This window comes from Aristolochia californica, unplaced genomic scaffold (assembly GCF_029961685.1).
Source record: "Aristolochia californica isolate CCGP_79_NKW_82.1479 unplaced genomic scaffold, dmAriCali1.0.hap1 SCAF_5, whole genome shotgun sequence".
NCBI classification, from domain to species: Eukaryota; Viridiplantae; Streptophyta; class Magnoliopsida; order Piperales; family Aristolochiaceae; genus Aristolochia; species Aristolochia californica.
Genome location: NW_027182214.1, coordinates 37,934,467 through 37,948,510, shown reverse-complemented (window position 1 = coordinate 37,948,510; position 14,044 = coordinate 37,934,467). Strand labels below are relative to the sequence as shown.

The following is a 14,044-nucleotide window of genomic DNA, read 5'->3' as shown; positions in this document are numbered from 1 at the left end:
TGGAACAAATATGGAGGAAATAGAAGAAAGAAACTGACAACATAAAGGTGAGAGGCAACGATGAGACACAAAATTTGAAATGGGATGAAGAGTAGAAGGTCTAGTGCATGATCTAGGTTATTTCTTTACAACAATAAAATGGGTATCATATTGAGGGCCAAAAATAACTGGGGATGAATGACTTACCTTTGTGGGATTTGTTAACTAGGCAGGTGTGGTGTCGACCACTTGCTCTGGGGGGTGAATAATCTTTGTATCACGGGGCACAACCGATCGAGGGGAACTTGGTATCGAGGATAGGCCATGAGGAGTATTGTCAGAATAAAATGAGGAGTCTTCAAAAAATGTTACATCCCTGGACACAAATAAACGTTGAAGAGTGGGACTATAACAAATATAACCCTTTTGAGTGCGAGAGTATCCCAAGAAGGTATACTTGATAGATTTATGATCAAGTTTGTTGTGTCTAAGAAATGAATTATGAACAAAAGATTGACATCTGAAGACTTTCAAAGGTAGTGAAAACAGATCATCATTTTGTTTTTACATAATGAATTGAACTCCGAGGTGTAGAAATGCCTTGGAAGTCGATTAATAACCTGAGATTGGATTAAGAACCACTATAAGAACTCCCTTGTGTTTTGTCAAGGTGACTTATTTATGTTTGCTTGTTTGTTTACTCATTGAAGTTAAGAGTATGTTTTTCTTGGTAGAAAAAAATCTTCATGACTTAACTAAGGCAAAAATATTTAAACACTGAAATTGTGTGCATAAGCTTATTCAAACCTCCACTTTAGGTATAATACCTAAGGACATCACATAGCTTCTCTTATTGTAAAAAAACAGAGGGAGATAAAAGAATGCAAGCGTGTCCCATTCTGATTATGTTCTAAACTTCACCTTCGACTTTCCTGAACACCATCGGGAATTTCTTCATCTCAATCCTTAATCTTGCCAACCTAATGAACGGCTGAGATAAAATTTTCCGATTTGCCAAAATAACAAGGTCGTTAAATCGGCTTGGGTTCCCATGAATAAAAACTAAATTCTACTCCGACTTTAGTTCAGTAAATGGTAAACTAACCCAGTGCTAATGGTTTTTTTAATCTAAATCTATCATTTACGTTTATTAATTTATGATAAATCGAGTGGGTCCACAAATCGAGTGGGTCCACATTGTTTAGTTCATGAAACCTGACCTTGCTTTTATTTTGGGTTATTCCTTTGCTGTTTTTGGTCTTCTACCGTTGTCTTGCATCCCCCCAGACCCTCTCTCTCTAGATTGCGAATCTAGCATTTATATTTTGTGTTTGCTTATCTTATTCGAGTTCTCGACTCCTGATTTCTGTCCGTCTTTCTTCTCGTCGACAAAACGAGGTTCCTCTTTTTTTCACTCCGCTAGGAAGAATGGAGAACACTGTACGCGGAAATTGAGGTAGGGTTGTTTACCTATTGGCCTCCTCTCTCGTCGGTGACGGCGGTTATCTGCGAGTCAATACCTTTTACCTTCCTCTCTCATTTTCGTTTTCTTTTATTTGGGCGTAAGTCCTTGGGTTCCGGTAGTTATAAGGACAGGTATCTAGCTTGTGGAAGAGTTCGTAGAGGGTTTCAAAGGGCATCGATTGAAGGCTAATAGCATTGTTTTGTGGCTCCAATTTGAGATTCTCGTGAGCCTTGTGAACGATGGTGTTGGATTACAATCCGGAGCAACACGTAGGTTGAGCTTTTCAATTCCGTATTTTTTGGAGTTTGAAGTTAGGGTTCCGGTTCGTACACGTCCGAATTGAAGATTACCGTGCCTGGCTTGTTTATTTTTCTTCTCTTTGAAGACTAGGGTTGCTGGAAATAAGAGATTGGGCATAGGATAATGTGTATACTCTGCGTCGTTCAGAAGTGGTCTCGGCGCGTTGCGACCATGCTTCCGTGGTTAGTGATTCCACTTATTATACTATGGGCCTTATCTCAACTCCTACCGCCAGGGTTCCGTTTTGAGGTCACGTCCCCACGGTTGGCGTGTGTGTCTGTCCTCTTAGTAACCCTCTTTTGGTACGAGATTTTGATGCCATGGCTATCGGCTTGGCGGGCACGCCGCAGTGCCCTTCTTAGGGAACGCCGACGTTTTGAAGCTATTGAGATGCAAAAGCTTAGGAAAACTGCCACCCGTCGGTGCCGAAATTGTTTGACCCCTTACCGGGACCAGAATCCTGGTGGGGGCCGCTTCATGTGCTCCTACTGTGGTCATATATCAAAGAGACCGGTGCTGGACATGCCTGGCCATCCCTTGCTAGCTAATAATGGTTTTCTTGGAGATTTGGCTGGTAAAGGAGGAAAGTTATGGAATGGGAAAGTGTGGTCAGAAAATGGTTGGGTTTGCAGCCAGGATTGGTCAGAGAATGGGAACTGGAATCAACGTTCTTCTGGTTACTGGGGAAAGAGTACATCTGCATTTTTTAGTGAGGATGACCGGTGTTTGACGGACAAACACTCAGTTGTGTTTGTTTCTTTGAATAAGATGTTGACATCCTTTTTTATGAGTATGAGATGGCTTTGGAGAAAGGTTTTCTGGGTAGGTTCCACAAGGGAAGATGTTTCTTTAGATAATGAGCATAACCGCCATTTGAAGAAAAAAGTTGAAAATGGGGCACATCTACCTGAGAGTAAATGGGAGAAAGCACGAAGAAAAGCTGAAGAGAAAAGACAGGCTAGGTTGGAGAGGGAGTTATTGGAGGAAGAAGAGAGGAAGCAGAGAGAAGAAGTTGCAAGATTGGTAGAGGAGCGAAGAAGAATCAGGGATGAAAAACTGGAGTTAGAGAAAGAGCGAAACAAGGGATTAGCATCTCCAGACAAGGAAAAAGACAACAGAAGTGAAACAGAAAAGAGAAGGCAGGACAAAAAGAAAGACAAGGATAAAGGATCTAGCAAGAGTAATTCTGATTGTGAGGAGCTTGAAAAGAAGGCTGGGAAGGAATTTGATAGAAAGTGTGATTCTGACAAGAGAAGTGAGAGTGAAAGACGGGATATCCATAAATCTGCATCAGAAAATGTCCGCATCCATGGTTCAGATACCAATCATGGTGTAAAGAGCACTTCAAATAATGTCATTCGGACAGGAGGTGGTGGTAGTAGGTACTTTGATCGAGTCAAGGGGTCCTTTTTATCTTCCTCTAAGGCTTTTAATGGGGCTAGCTTTTTTGGAAGGAGCATTCATACTTCAACTCCAATCAATAAAGTTAACAAATCCAGCGGTTTCGGAGATCATATGCAAACTATTACCAGCCGGAGAGATGCGCATTCAGCTGAACTAGTGAGAGCAAAATTTTCTGCATATGGAGATGAGAAGAATGCTGAGACAACTTTACACCATCTTGTAAGTTCCTTTGAAATGATTTCCTGTTTATATGCTTTGAATCTCTAGCAATATTATTCAATGAACTATCTACTATTTTCCAGGTGGCCCCTGATATGCCACCACAACCAGTCCAGAAGAAATCGTGGCAGCAATTATTTACTCATACTTCGTCCTCTGATACAAATTCAGCACCATCAAATCAGAATCAACCAGTAGAAGTTAAAAGCCCAAAGTTGCCTGGTCAAGCGTCACCTTACTGCCTTTTGGATAGCCAAACTAATTTTGGGTTACCTGTTCCTTTCTCTACATCTCCCTTATCAATGACTTCAAGCTCTATTAACCCAGTCAATATTGAACCACAATTTCCTTTACTTGGGGAACCATTGTGTGATTTTATGCCTGAAGAGGCTGAACTTTTTGAGGATCCATGTTATATTCCTGATCCAGTTGCTTTACTTGGGCCTGTCTCTGAGTCACTTGACAACTTCTCTTTGGATTTGGGATCAGGATTTGTGCCGAGTGGAGGGGTCCACATTCTCAAGAATGTTTTGTCTGTGACAGAGGTCAGCAGGCCTCCTCCCATTGAGTCTCCCATGTCAAGGTTGAGAGTTGCTGAAGAGAAGCACATTTGCTCTGGTCAACTTTCATCCACCCCAAAGTCTCAGGATCCACATATGTCATCTACTGATGAATCTAGTAAAACTCATGAGCAAGGGATGTGGCAGATGTGGAGCTCACCTCCACTTGGTCAGGAAGGACTTGGCCTAGTAGGTGGGCCTGCAAGTTGGCTATTCCCCCTCGGACAGAGCAAGGCTAACCATGAAGACATTGTGAACCAAGTTATTCCCAGAACTGGCTCTCCTCAAAAGGTTTTCGTTGGTAGTGGCAATAACTGTGGGACATTCAGCCCTCTTGGATCTGGTTCAAATGATAACGATATTTGGCGTCAAAAGACAGTCTTTCAGCGATTGCCAGGTGAGAAGGATACCCATTTTCTGCATCTTAATCCAGGGGTTGAAATTTCTCATGAAGAAGTGATGTATGAGGGTTCCAGTCAGCCTGGTTCCAGCTGTGACCTATCTTCAGACAATTGTTGGTCCAAGTGAGTCCCTTTTTTGGTTTGTATGTCTTTGTATGTTTTGATTCATTTCTTTTTTATGTCTTTGCTGTTAAAATTTAACTGGTAAATATTCCGATGCTTTCCTTCTTTCTGCGTCTCTATTGCTTTTAGTTATGGTGATTAGTTTCTAATATATAGGTATTTTTGTTTGTTTCTTTTTGGTTGATTGATACTATTAAGAAGTGTGCAGAATAGTCATATGGATCCAACATTTGAAATGTCCTGTTCTTGTTACTTGCAAAGAGGCCTTCTGAAGTCTTTTTTATAAGGCGTTATTGGCCTTCTGAAAAAAATTTCCCAAATTGAAATAATGTATATACATTTTGGATGAGTGAAAAAGGAGTATGCTTTCAATTCGAGTACTATTATAACCTATTGTATTTGAAGCAAATCCCATCCCCCACCTCCAAAACCTGTTTTGATCTTGTATGTTCATTGAACCGAGTTATGTAAGGTGCTTAAATCCTGAGTAAATAAATACGACTATTTAACCAATTTTTTTTGAAATACTTGGTTGAGTGAAACAGTCCAATGGTCACAAGTAAGCTCTTTGGCTGGAAAGCTTTTCTTGTGCTTTGAGGTTATACCTAGTAGGAATTCAACTTCTCAAGTTGAGGTGATGTTACTGGGGGGGGGGGGGGGAGGGGTTAGTGCACCTTTCGTGCAACTTCAACTTCAAATTCAATTAAATGATCTACTTCAAGTTCAAGTTGGGTGTTAGTATGGACGAGTTCAACTGCACTAGAAAACAGTTTCCAGTGTTAGTGCCCCAAAATGAGAAATATAACCAAGACAAGAGAATGAGTAACTTGTAATAATATACTTAAATAAAAAATATATACTTAAACACCAAATTAACCAAAACAAACATGATTACTACACTAATAAGTAATTTAATGTAGAATTAAAAAATATTAATATACTAATTAATTAAATATGATATTATATTAATTAATGATTGAAGTTTATTGTAAATTAATATAATAATTACGTGTGACAATTAATTGTGCACTGATTAATTATAAAAAATAAAAAAATAACAAAAACGAATATAATTAATATAGTAATTAATTTATTAATAGCATAAGATATATTTTAACATAAAAAAACGAATATGCCGCGTATTGGAAAGATGATGCTCTCTGCCTGTTTTAGTTTCATCCTGTGGGGGTTTTGGAATGAGCGGAATAGAAGACGATTTGATGCAAAAAGTGAATCTGTAGACTGGGTTGCGGACAGAGTGGTGGGTCATATATCTACTTGGCTTTTAACAAAGAAAGTATTTTCTCCCTATCTGGGTTCCTCCATTCGTGAAAATTGGAGAAACTTGGCTTTGATACACATTAGAAAAAAGCCTCCGGTCATGCAAGAATGGACTCCTCCGGCTCCTGGTTATCTCAAGCTAAATTTTGATGGTTCATCTCTTGGCAACCCTGGTATTTCTGGTTATGGCAGAGTAATTTCAGATTACTCCGGCAATCAGCTCTTCACGTATGCTGGCCCCCTTGGTATTTCTGACTCTACGAATGCTGAGTTACAGGCTTTCCTCTCCGGTCTTCGTGTTTTCAAAGAAAGATGCAGTGGGCCCCTCCAAGTTGAAGGGGATTCAAAAGTGGTGATTGGATGGTGTGAGAGAGCGTCTTCTCCTCCGTGGAGACATTGGGATACTTTTAAGGAAATTTTAGATATTACCTCAATTGTTTCTTGTTGATGGACCCACATTCCGAGATCCGCAAATTCGGCGGCAGATGTACTTGCTAGGCAGGGAGCTACCCTACAATCACTGGTTGTAAGGGAAATGCTCCCTCAAACTTTGTAATTTTCTTTTGTTTTATTAATACATTTTTTTCAAAAAAAAAAAAAAAAAAAAAAAACGAATAATTAAACAAAAATAATTCATCGAATGCTAACTTTAACAATTTAGGTTTTAGTTAAACATGTTTCACCTTCCTTCCCCTCTGCCTCATAAAAAATTCACAGAAAAATCAATGTTGCAGATGCTAACTGGGTTATTTGAGTAGAAGACCAGAAATACTGCAGACAATAAATAGATGAACTTTTAAGTTAGGTCTAAAAGCAAGTGAACTTATAATAATAATTCATTCATCTTCGTCTTCTTCTTCTTTAAAAAAAATCAATTAATCACTGAAAAAAAAAAACAGATGCAGCGAAAGCAAATTAAACGGAAGAGAGGATACAGGGTTCACGAGTGTTTATCTCTCAAATTGACGGATAACGGATTGGACAAGCTGATGGCTTGAATGGTCAGAAGATCGCCAGTCCTTGCAGCTGCGTGAATATCTTCGCCTGTGTTCGGAGTCGACTTCGATCCCTTCCGGAAATTCTTCATTTTTGCGGCTTCAGTCATTTCAAGAGAGCAGTGAGAGCGTCTCAACTGGCAACTTCGCTGACCCAATTTCGGACAATGACAGCGTCTCAATCAGCAACACCGTTGCCAGAAACTCCGAAGTCCTCCCAATCCTCTCCCATGGACACATGCACCTTAAAGTCCAGAACTGATAACTCCTTCAAAAAAGGGAACCTCACAAGAAACCGAAACAATAACCATCGAAGAGATGAAACAGAGAGAGAGCAGAGATTCCTACAAGAACTACTCAACAAGGAAAGCGAAACAGGGGAGACAGGCCCGATGAGGAACCGAATCCTACTAACAACAGTTGTGGCGGTGATAGATGATAAAAGGGCATCTAGATCGAGGTCGGCGGATGGGAAGTCAGGGATGAGGGTGAGGGAGGTGAGGGAGGGGTAGCGGAAGAGCAAAGCGGAGAGAGTGGCGTGGCGGTAGGGGGAGGAGAGAGTGGCGTGGTGGTGGGGGGAGGCCGAGAAGGAGAATAGGGACGAGAAGGGAGAAGCGAGAGGGAGGCCGAGAAGGAGACGAAGAAGCCGAGAGGAAGAAGAGAGCGGGAGAAGAAAAACAAATTTTGGGAGGAAGAGACGTGTCTCGATTGCTTCAAGTGGATGACTCGAAAAATACTGCGGTTTCGGTGTGGCGGCAAGGGGAGGAGAGAGTGGCGTGGTGGCGGGGGGAGGCCGAGAGTGAGAAGAGGGATGAGAAGGGAGAAGCGAGAGGGAGGTCGAGAAGGAGACGAAGAAGCCGAGAGGAAGAAGAGCGGGAGAAGGAAAAAAAAATTTGGGAGGAAGAGACGTGTCCCGACTGCTTCAAGTGGATGACTCGGAAAATACTGCGGTTTCCTGATTGCACAGCTTAAGCCTTGGGCGGCTTCATCCCGACATGCGTCATTCACTTGAAGTCGGGGCTGGTGCACCACTAACGACTTCAAGTGAATGATCTAAGTAATCAGGATGAACTTCATCTGATTCATGTTGATTAACATCCAAACCCCCCCCCCCCCCCCCCCCCTCTTAGGAACCCCTGAGCTCCCTCTTCTTTTTTGTAAGAGAGAAATGTAAGCTCGTTGGTAGAAAAGAGAACACATCAATGTTCTGACTAAGTGTCTAAACACAGGAAAAAGCTACATAATAAGAGGATAAACACTCTGTTTAAGTAACTCCAGTCCTAGCGAGGGTGTTGAGCAACTGATTGGCTGATTCTGGCTAGTGAACTTCTGAAATAAAACGAGTGTTGCTAGTATTCAGAATTTCATAAGTATGCTTACTACAGTGGGAGGTTGGCATTGTTTTGTGGCCAACTTTTAGGGATTGCAATCTACTGTGTAGGTTAAACTGCCTCCAAGTTCCTGACTCCTGACTGACCTGCATGAACCATACCAATCTCCCTTTCTAATACAAATAAAAACTTGTGCTGCCTCACTGAGGTTCAGGTTTACCATGATTTGTAGAGTTTAGGTTGATCCAGCTGTCAGATGAAGTTGTCCAAAGGATAGATGGAGCCACTGTCACAAGTTGGATGAAGTTTCAAATAACTTGTTTCATGTCTTTTTCCTCTCAAAGGTTCTTCTTTCTTTTTCCTCATGTGGAGAATAAGCTCTCACCACTATGGTTAGTCTGTAAAGGGTCCTTCCAAAAGAGGCTGGGAAGCACCAATGGAAACAACTACTTAACAGAGGATTCAAAGTAGAATGTGCAACAAATTATCAAATTATGTATGGTTGCTTCCACCTCAACATGTTTTGATTGCTCTAATCCACAGACACCTTTTATCAGGCTAATCATGGATGAGCACTATTTCTTTAAAATGGAGAAGGCAGTGAGTCAGTCAGCTTTATTGGTACCTGAAACACAGTGAGAGTGTGCATGAACACTTGTATCGCAGTTTAGGAGTCCATGTGGAAAGGAGACACTTGGAATTGCCTAGTCAAATTCTTTGTCCATATCACGAGTTCATCACTGTGGGTGCCTTACGCTTGTATCTCAGTGTAGGAGTCCATGTGGAAGGGAGACACTTGGAATTGCCTAGTCAAATTCTTTGTCCATATCACAAGTACTTTACGCTTGTATCTCAGTTTAGGAGTCCATGTGGAAGGGAGACACTTGGAATTGCCTAGTCAAATTCTTTCTCCATATCACTAGTTCATCACTGTAGGTACCATTGTTATGGTTCTTAGAGGAAGGAGGCAACCTGTCTCAAGGGCTTTATAATTCTTTGTATTTTATATGTTTCTCTTAGCCTTTAAAGCTAGGGTTGTAGATTCTGTCCTCCTATAATTGAACTAAATACTGGCATTTGAAATTTAGATTTATTAAACCAATTCGAAAAATTTTCAGTATTCTATCTACTCCCTTTGATCCATTCAGGTTGGCAGGGACGGTTAAAAGGGGAACATCTCCCTTGCCCCGGTGGCATAGGTGACATGAGTGGGGTTGGAATTGGGAAGAAAGAGAGATGAAGTGATTGGATAGATTTTACCATCTTATTCCCTTCAGCTAACAAAATGATAAATTACTACAATAGAGCTGCTATAAAAACCTCAACTCTAATTGCATGAAGAAAGAAGAAAATTTTCAAGTCTGTAAAATTGAAGAATCATGATCCTTTAGAGTTTTAATGAAGGGCTTAACATTAAGATCTAGGTTAAACAGCACCAAGCTGAAACAGAAACCTTGAAAGTGGAGGTGGATGTAGGCAATCTTCTTTGTCATCACCTAATATAAATATAGTCATTTCTCAGGGTCTGTCTTTGCCAATTTGTTTTCTTTCCTGTACCAAGACTGCCTAAAACTGTCTTCCTGAATGATCCACTAGAAATTGAGGATGGCAAGATTTAGTTTCTCTGTTTCTACAAAGGAAATGTCTCTGTTGCTCTAGGATCTTCATTGTATGTGTGAGTAATGTTGATTATTACTTTTAAAACCTTTTGACCTTTTATCTTTTTTATTTTAATTTAAAACAATGAGAATAGACCATCTTTTGAAAAAGGAAAGCACATGAGAGGGCTCCCTGAGGATTTAGAAGAGACAAAAGAAAAACTTAAAATGCATGAATGAAGAGGAAATCAAGCAAAATCCAATTAAGGATCACAGCTATCTTGAAACCTGAGGGAAAGAGGCCCCAGTAAGAAATTGTTACCAGCCAAACCCACAACAAGTGAGAAAGTCTTGTTGGCCTTTGTTTAATTTGGGGCCAGGTAACAATGGATGGGTAGCTGGATTTTATATCATATAAAAACCCATGAAGGAGCCCTGGGGGGGCAAGGGGACGGTAAAGCCTAGATAATGACTGCTGTCCATTCACCCTCAACCATCAGTAGACTGTAAAAAAGAATTCTTCATTAGATGTAGACCATGTAAGAAGGCCATAGCTCAGATTTTACAGACCTCACATGTTCAAAGGGGCAGATAAGACTATAAGGAACCTAACTCCAGAGCCAACCGGTGGTGACTCCGCCATTTTAGGCTCATGGTCAACCCTTGAGCTCCTTTTTAAATTAAATGTAAGCCACCCTATCTAAGTTGTTTCTACTCATTCGATTCATCCACGTTGGTGTAGCCACAGTTCCAGTTTTGGATGATCAGTGAACTAAGCAGATGCTGTTACTCAGGAACCTTACATTCCCAAAAGCAGATATGATGAAAGATGCTGCAAAACCAGTTCACAGCATATGCACTAATACAAAGAAAGTCTATGATCCAATAAAAAGCGGAAAAATAGAAGCTAAAATTTAGTGAAAATGAGACTTGTATTTAGGGCTCCTGCATGTTATTGCCATATTGTCGATGCTATAAGCATCATTTATGTTGTTACAACAAGAGTGTAATGTGTGGAGTCCATAATTGTCTATGAATACTTACTGAGCTTAATGATCTTGAAGTTGTCAAACAGCTTAGGAAGGTGAGAAAATTGCTGCATTGAAATCCTAAACACTCATTTATGTAGCCGTTACAGCATCTGCAAATTAGGGCAGCATGGTCACTTATACTTGACCAATCAAATATTAAAATTTACCTTCAGTTTGTAGGCTTTTTTCTGAGGTGTTGGAGAATTGATAGATGTTAGGAATTAGACGCTCTAATTCCAAACTAACGAGAGCAATAATAATAAACGCAGAAGAAGGAAAAAACAAGCACGAAAAAAAAACAAGATTTATATAGGTTCGCCTCAAGGTGAGATTACGTCCCTTTTCGCTGTTGCAGTAATCTACTATGAAAATGAAATAGTTTACAAGAGAGATCGCACACACTTGTAGGTGTTGTTTTTCTCTATCCTCTCTCGGGTGCAACTGATACTCCTCGGATGATAAAACCCTAATAGCGAAGCCCAAAATATAGAGAGAAAATTAGCATAACTGGATTACAAGTGTGAAACCCCCAAACTACCATTACTGAAATAGTAATCAATATATTGTAGATCTGGTGGGGGTTCTGCCCCCACACCCCCGGGAGGGGGGTTCCCCCATTCCAACCCCCATGACAACCTTACTACGAAGGTCAATCTGCGTACCGACTCAGTGTATGGCGTTAATTAGGCTCCACAACCTAACAATAAATGTTTTGAATAATAAAAAGGTGAATTTGATGATAAATGGTTTACTTGTCTACTTGGTTATTTTTAGTTCAAGGTTGAAACTTATGTAATGGAAACATTAGTATTAGCAAAAATGTCAATTTTAAATGAAACTTCCATCAGGGGTTGAAGTTGTATAAGAAGGGGATCAAACGAACACCTAATGGTTGGTTCAGCCCACGAAGTTTCCTTTTAGGAAGTTAGATTTAAGTTCATTGGTAAGAATATTTGAAAAATATGAACAAGCATTGTCAAGGACAGGATTAGGTAATCCAAATTTGAGATTTAGGGTAGGATGATTCAGGTATTTCAGCTGGGGGAAGCCATTGATTGGTTTGATGAGCCAGTTAAAGGAAGCAGAGTTTCCACCATTTTGGATCAGCTGTTAATCGATTAATACAGCAGAGGCAATGGTAATCATGTCATTGACTTGCTAGGGGCATGTATAGCAAGTGGCTCTGGTATCTTTACCTATAGGAGTCTACATTGTGCATCATGAGGGACTTCAATTGTGGTTCACATCGTAAGGTTTCTCTCCAATAAAAAAAGAGGAAGGCAAAGTTGAGGGGTCTAGGCAGTATTGTAATCATTACTGCTCCTCTGACCCTTCATGCCGCCTATAGTTCTAGATTATCCACTTCATAGGGGCAGTTTCCATTGGGTTATCCCGAAGAGTATGCACCTGGGGTAGGCCGGGCCCTACCTTCCAGCCTTCAAGGGATATCTGTGATGTGCCACAGAGTGATTTAGTTTAGAACCTCCCCTTGTTTGAAATCATTCACTAAAAAACGCTTACCTCTCCACAGACCGAAGAATTTTTTTCTGGATGAACAGACAAAAAAGCTGGTAATCCATTTGTCTAATATTTGCTTCCATCAGTGAATACATTTGTTTCAATGTATAAAAAATATGAATTATTGATACTTGTAAAGTCATTTTGCGCACCAATTTGTGTTTTATGCTGTCTGGATTCACTGTTTGAGGGTTGCTTGTCTTTGGTGATTGCTGTCCAGTATGTTGATTATTTTTATCTTTTTTTTTTTTTTTCCAAAAAAAGGTGGGAACTGCATTAAAAATATTGGTTTGTTGAGTTCTTATTTAAAAAAATATTATATGTTCTGAGAAGTATTAGAGACCCAAGAAATAGGTTTCTGAAAACAGTGATGGAGCCTATTGACAAGAATTTGTAATCTTATGCCTATTGAAATATATGTTTGAATGTTGTTATACAGAAATGTAATCATGGTGTGGATGGATACTTTTTTTGGGGGGTGGGGGTCTGTGACCTTTTCAATTTGGTAATAAAGTTACTTGGATGTCCTAGGTTTACAACTTAAAAACTTTATCTGGAGAATACGACAATCAATAGGAAGATTGATGCCATGAAGAAGAAATTGTTATAGATAGGAAGGACTGATATAAAATCTTGTGCGTTCTGGAAAATGATAATAAAAATGCAGATTTTCTCTCACACATTTATCTGGTTATATTTTTTGCAAGAAATTTTATGAAACTTGTATAACTCGTATGGTAGATAGTGAGAAAGTGAAAAAACACAGCTCAGCTTGTTATTCAACCTAAATGAATTCTAAAATGCATAGATGTAAATCCATGTTTAAGGAACTTCATGTGATGGAGCAGTGAGCTAGTTTTTCTTTGCTGTTACTGTTACTAATTTTTCTTGAAGGTTTATGAGTCTTATCATGGTTTCTTTTTGTTGCATTTGTAAAATCGAGCCTTTGGATTCTGTTGTACTTCTCAGCTGTAGACCATGTTGGAATCCTGAAACACAACAAGTGTCTGATTCCTGAAATGCAGAAGTTGGGATCAATTTTTTTGTGTCTTTAAAAGCTACGTTTCATTATAAATGCCTGCTCTTGAGTGACTAAACTTTCCTGAAAACTGTGATTTCATTGGTAGTTGGTTTTTATTTTGTAATGTTAGTGCATTTTTTTAGCTCTGGAGCGTTGCTTAAGTTTGTGTAGATGGTATGCAGTACTCATAAAACAGCGGTTTTGGCATTTTGCAGGAGGGATTGGGCTGTGCATGGTCCACGGGAGAGTGTCGGAAATTCTTCCCAAGTTAGACCCCATGTGAGGGGCCTATTTTCCACCCCTGATGTACAATCACTTTGGTCATTTAATTGAAAAGGTTATAACTAAAATAGTAACGCCAGCAGGCAGGCAAGGCAACCTCATCTGTTTTGAGAGTTCACGGGAACTGGTTGCTGTGTATCTCTTCTACCTAAATGAGAACGATGGTAACTTATTTTAGCATTGTAAACAGATTAACCAAACAAGAAATGCACGCATTCATGCATCTTGGAAGTATCCGGCGCCACCATCTCATTTCCCCTTTTCTACTTAAATTCTTTTATTTTCATTAGAAGCTGTTGCGCGTTATCCATTTCGTCGGTAGCCGGGAAATTAAATCGGTAATTTTGCCCGATTATTCAATTATCTGTTTACCCATTTGCAATTTTTTGTTACCCATTGTTTAATTGAAACGGACATGAGTAATAGTTTTTTTCTCATCTGGTTATCCGTTAACCCGGTTCTATTAAGGTATCAAGCACCCAAGGGTGAGCCCTTTTGACTTTGAGTTGCTTCGTTAACATCTTCGACCTTTTGAA

General features: G+C 39.9%; 1 protein-coding gene across 2 annotated transcripts; it reads left to right on the top strand.

The window, feature by feature from the left end:
• Window positions 1-1,322: 1,322 nt before the first annotated feature.
• Window positions 1,323-13,825, top strand: LOC137966106 (uncharacterized). 2 transcript variants are annotated; one of them, XM_068812594.1, is made up of 3 exons: window positions 1,323-3,367; window positions 3,451-4,324; window positions 13,442-13,825. In XM_068812594.1, exons 1-3 carry the CDS (start codon window positions 1,868-1,870, stop codon window positions 13,507-13,509), a joined length of 2,442 nt encoding a protein of 813 aa, XP_068668695.1. In that variant the 5' UTR covers window positions 1,323-1,867; the 3' UTR covers window positions 13,510-13,825. The 2 variants fall into 2 exon arrangements, with proteins under 2 accessions (XP_068668695.1, XP_068668694.1); XM_068812593.1 differs by having other exon boundaries at window positions 1,325-3,367; window positions 3,451-4,451; window positions 13,442-13,823.
• The last annotated feature ends 219 nt before the right edge of the window (window positions 13,826-14,044 follow it).

Excerpts from the sequence above, each read along its gene's own strand:
- LOC137966106 (XM_068812593.1), top strand. The coding sequence starts at position 1,868 with ATGTGTATACTCTGCGTCGTTCAGAAGTGGTCTCGGCGCGTTGCGACC. Across the intron at positions 3,368-3,450 it reads AGACAACTTTACACCATCTT|GTGGCCCCTGATATGCCACC; the intron begins GTAAGTTCCTTT and ends ACTATTTTCCAG. Across the intron at positions 4,452-13,441 it reads TCAGACAATTGTTGGTCCAA|GAGGGATTGGGCTGTGCATG; the intron begins GTGAGTCCCTTT and ends GGCATTTTGCAG.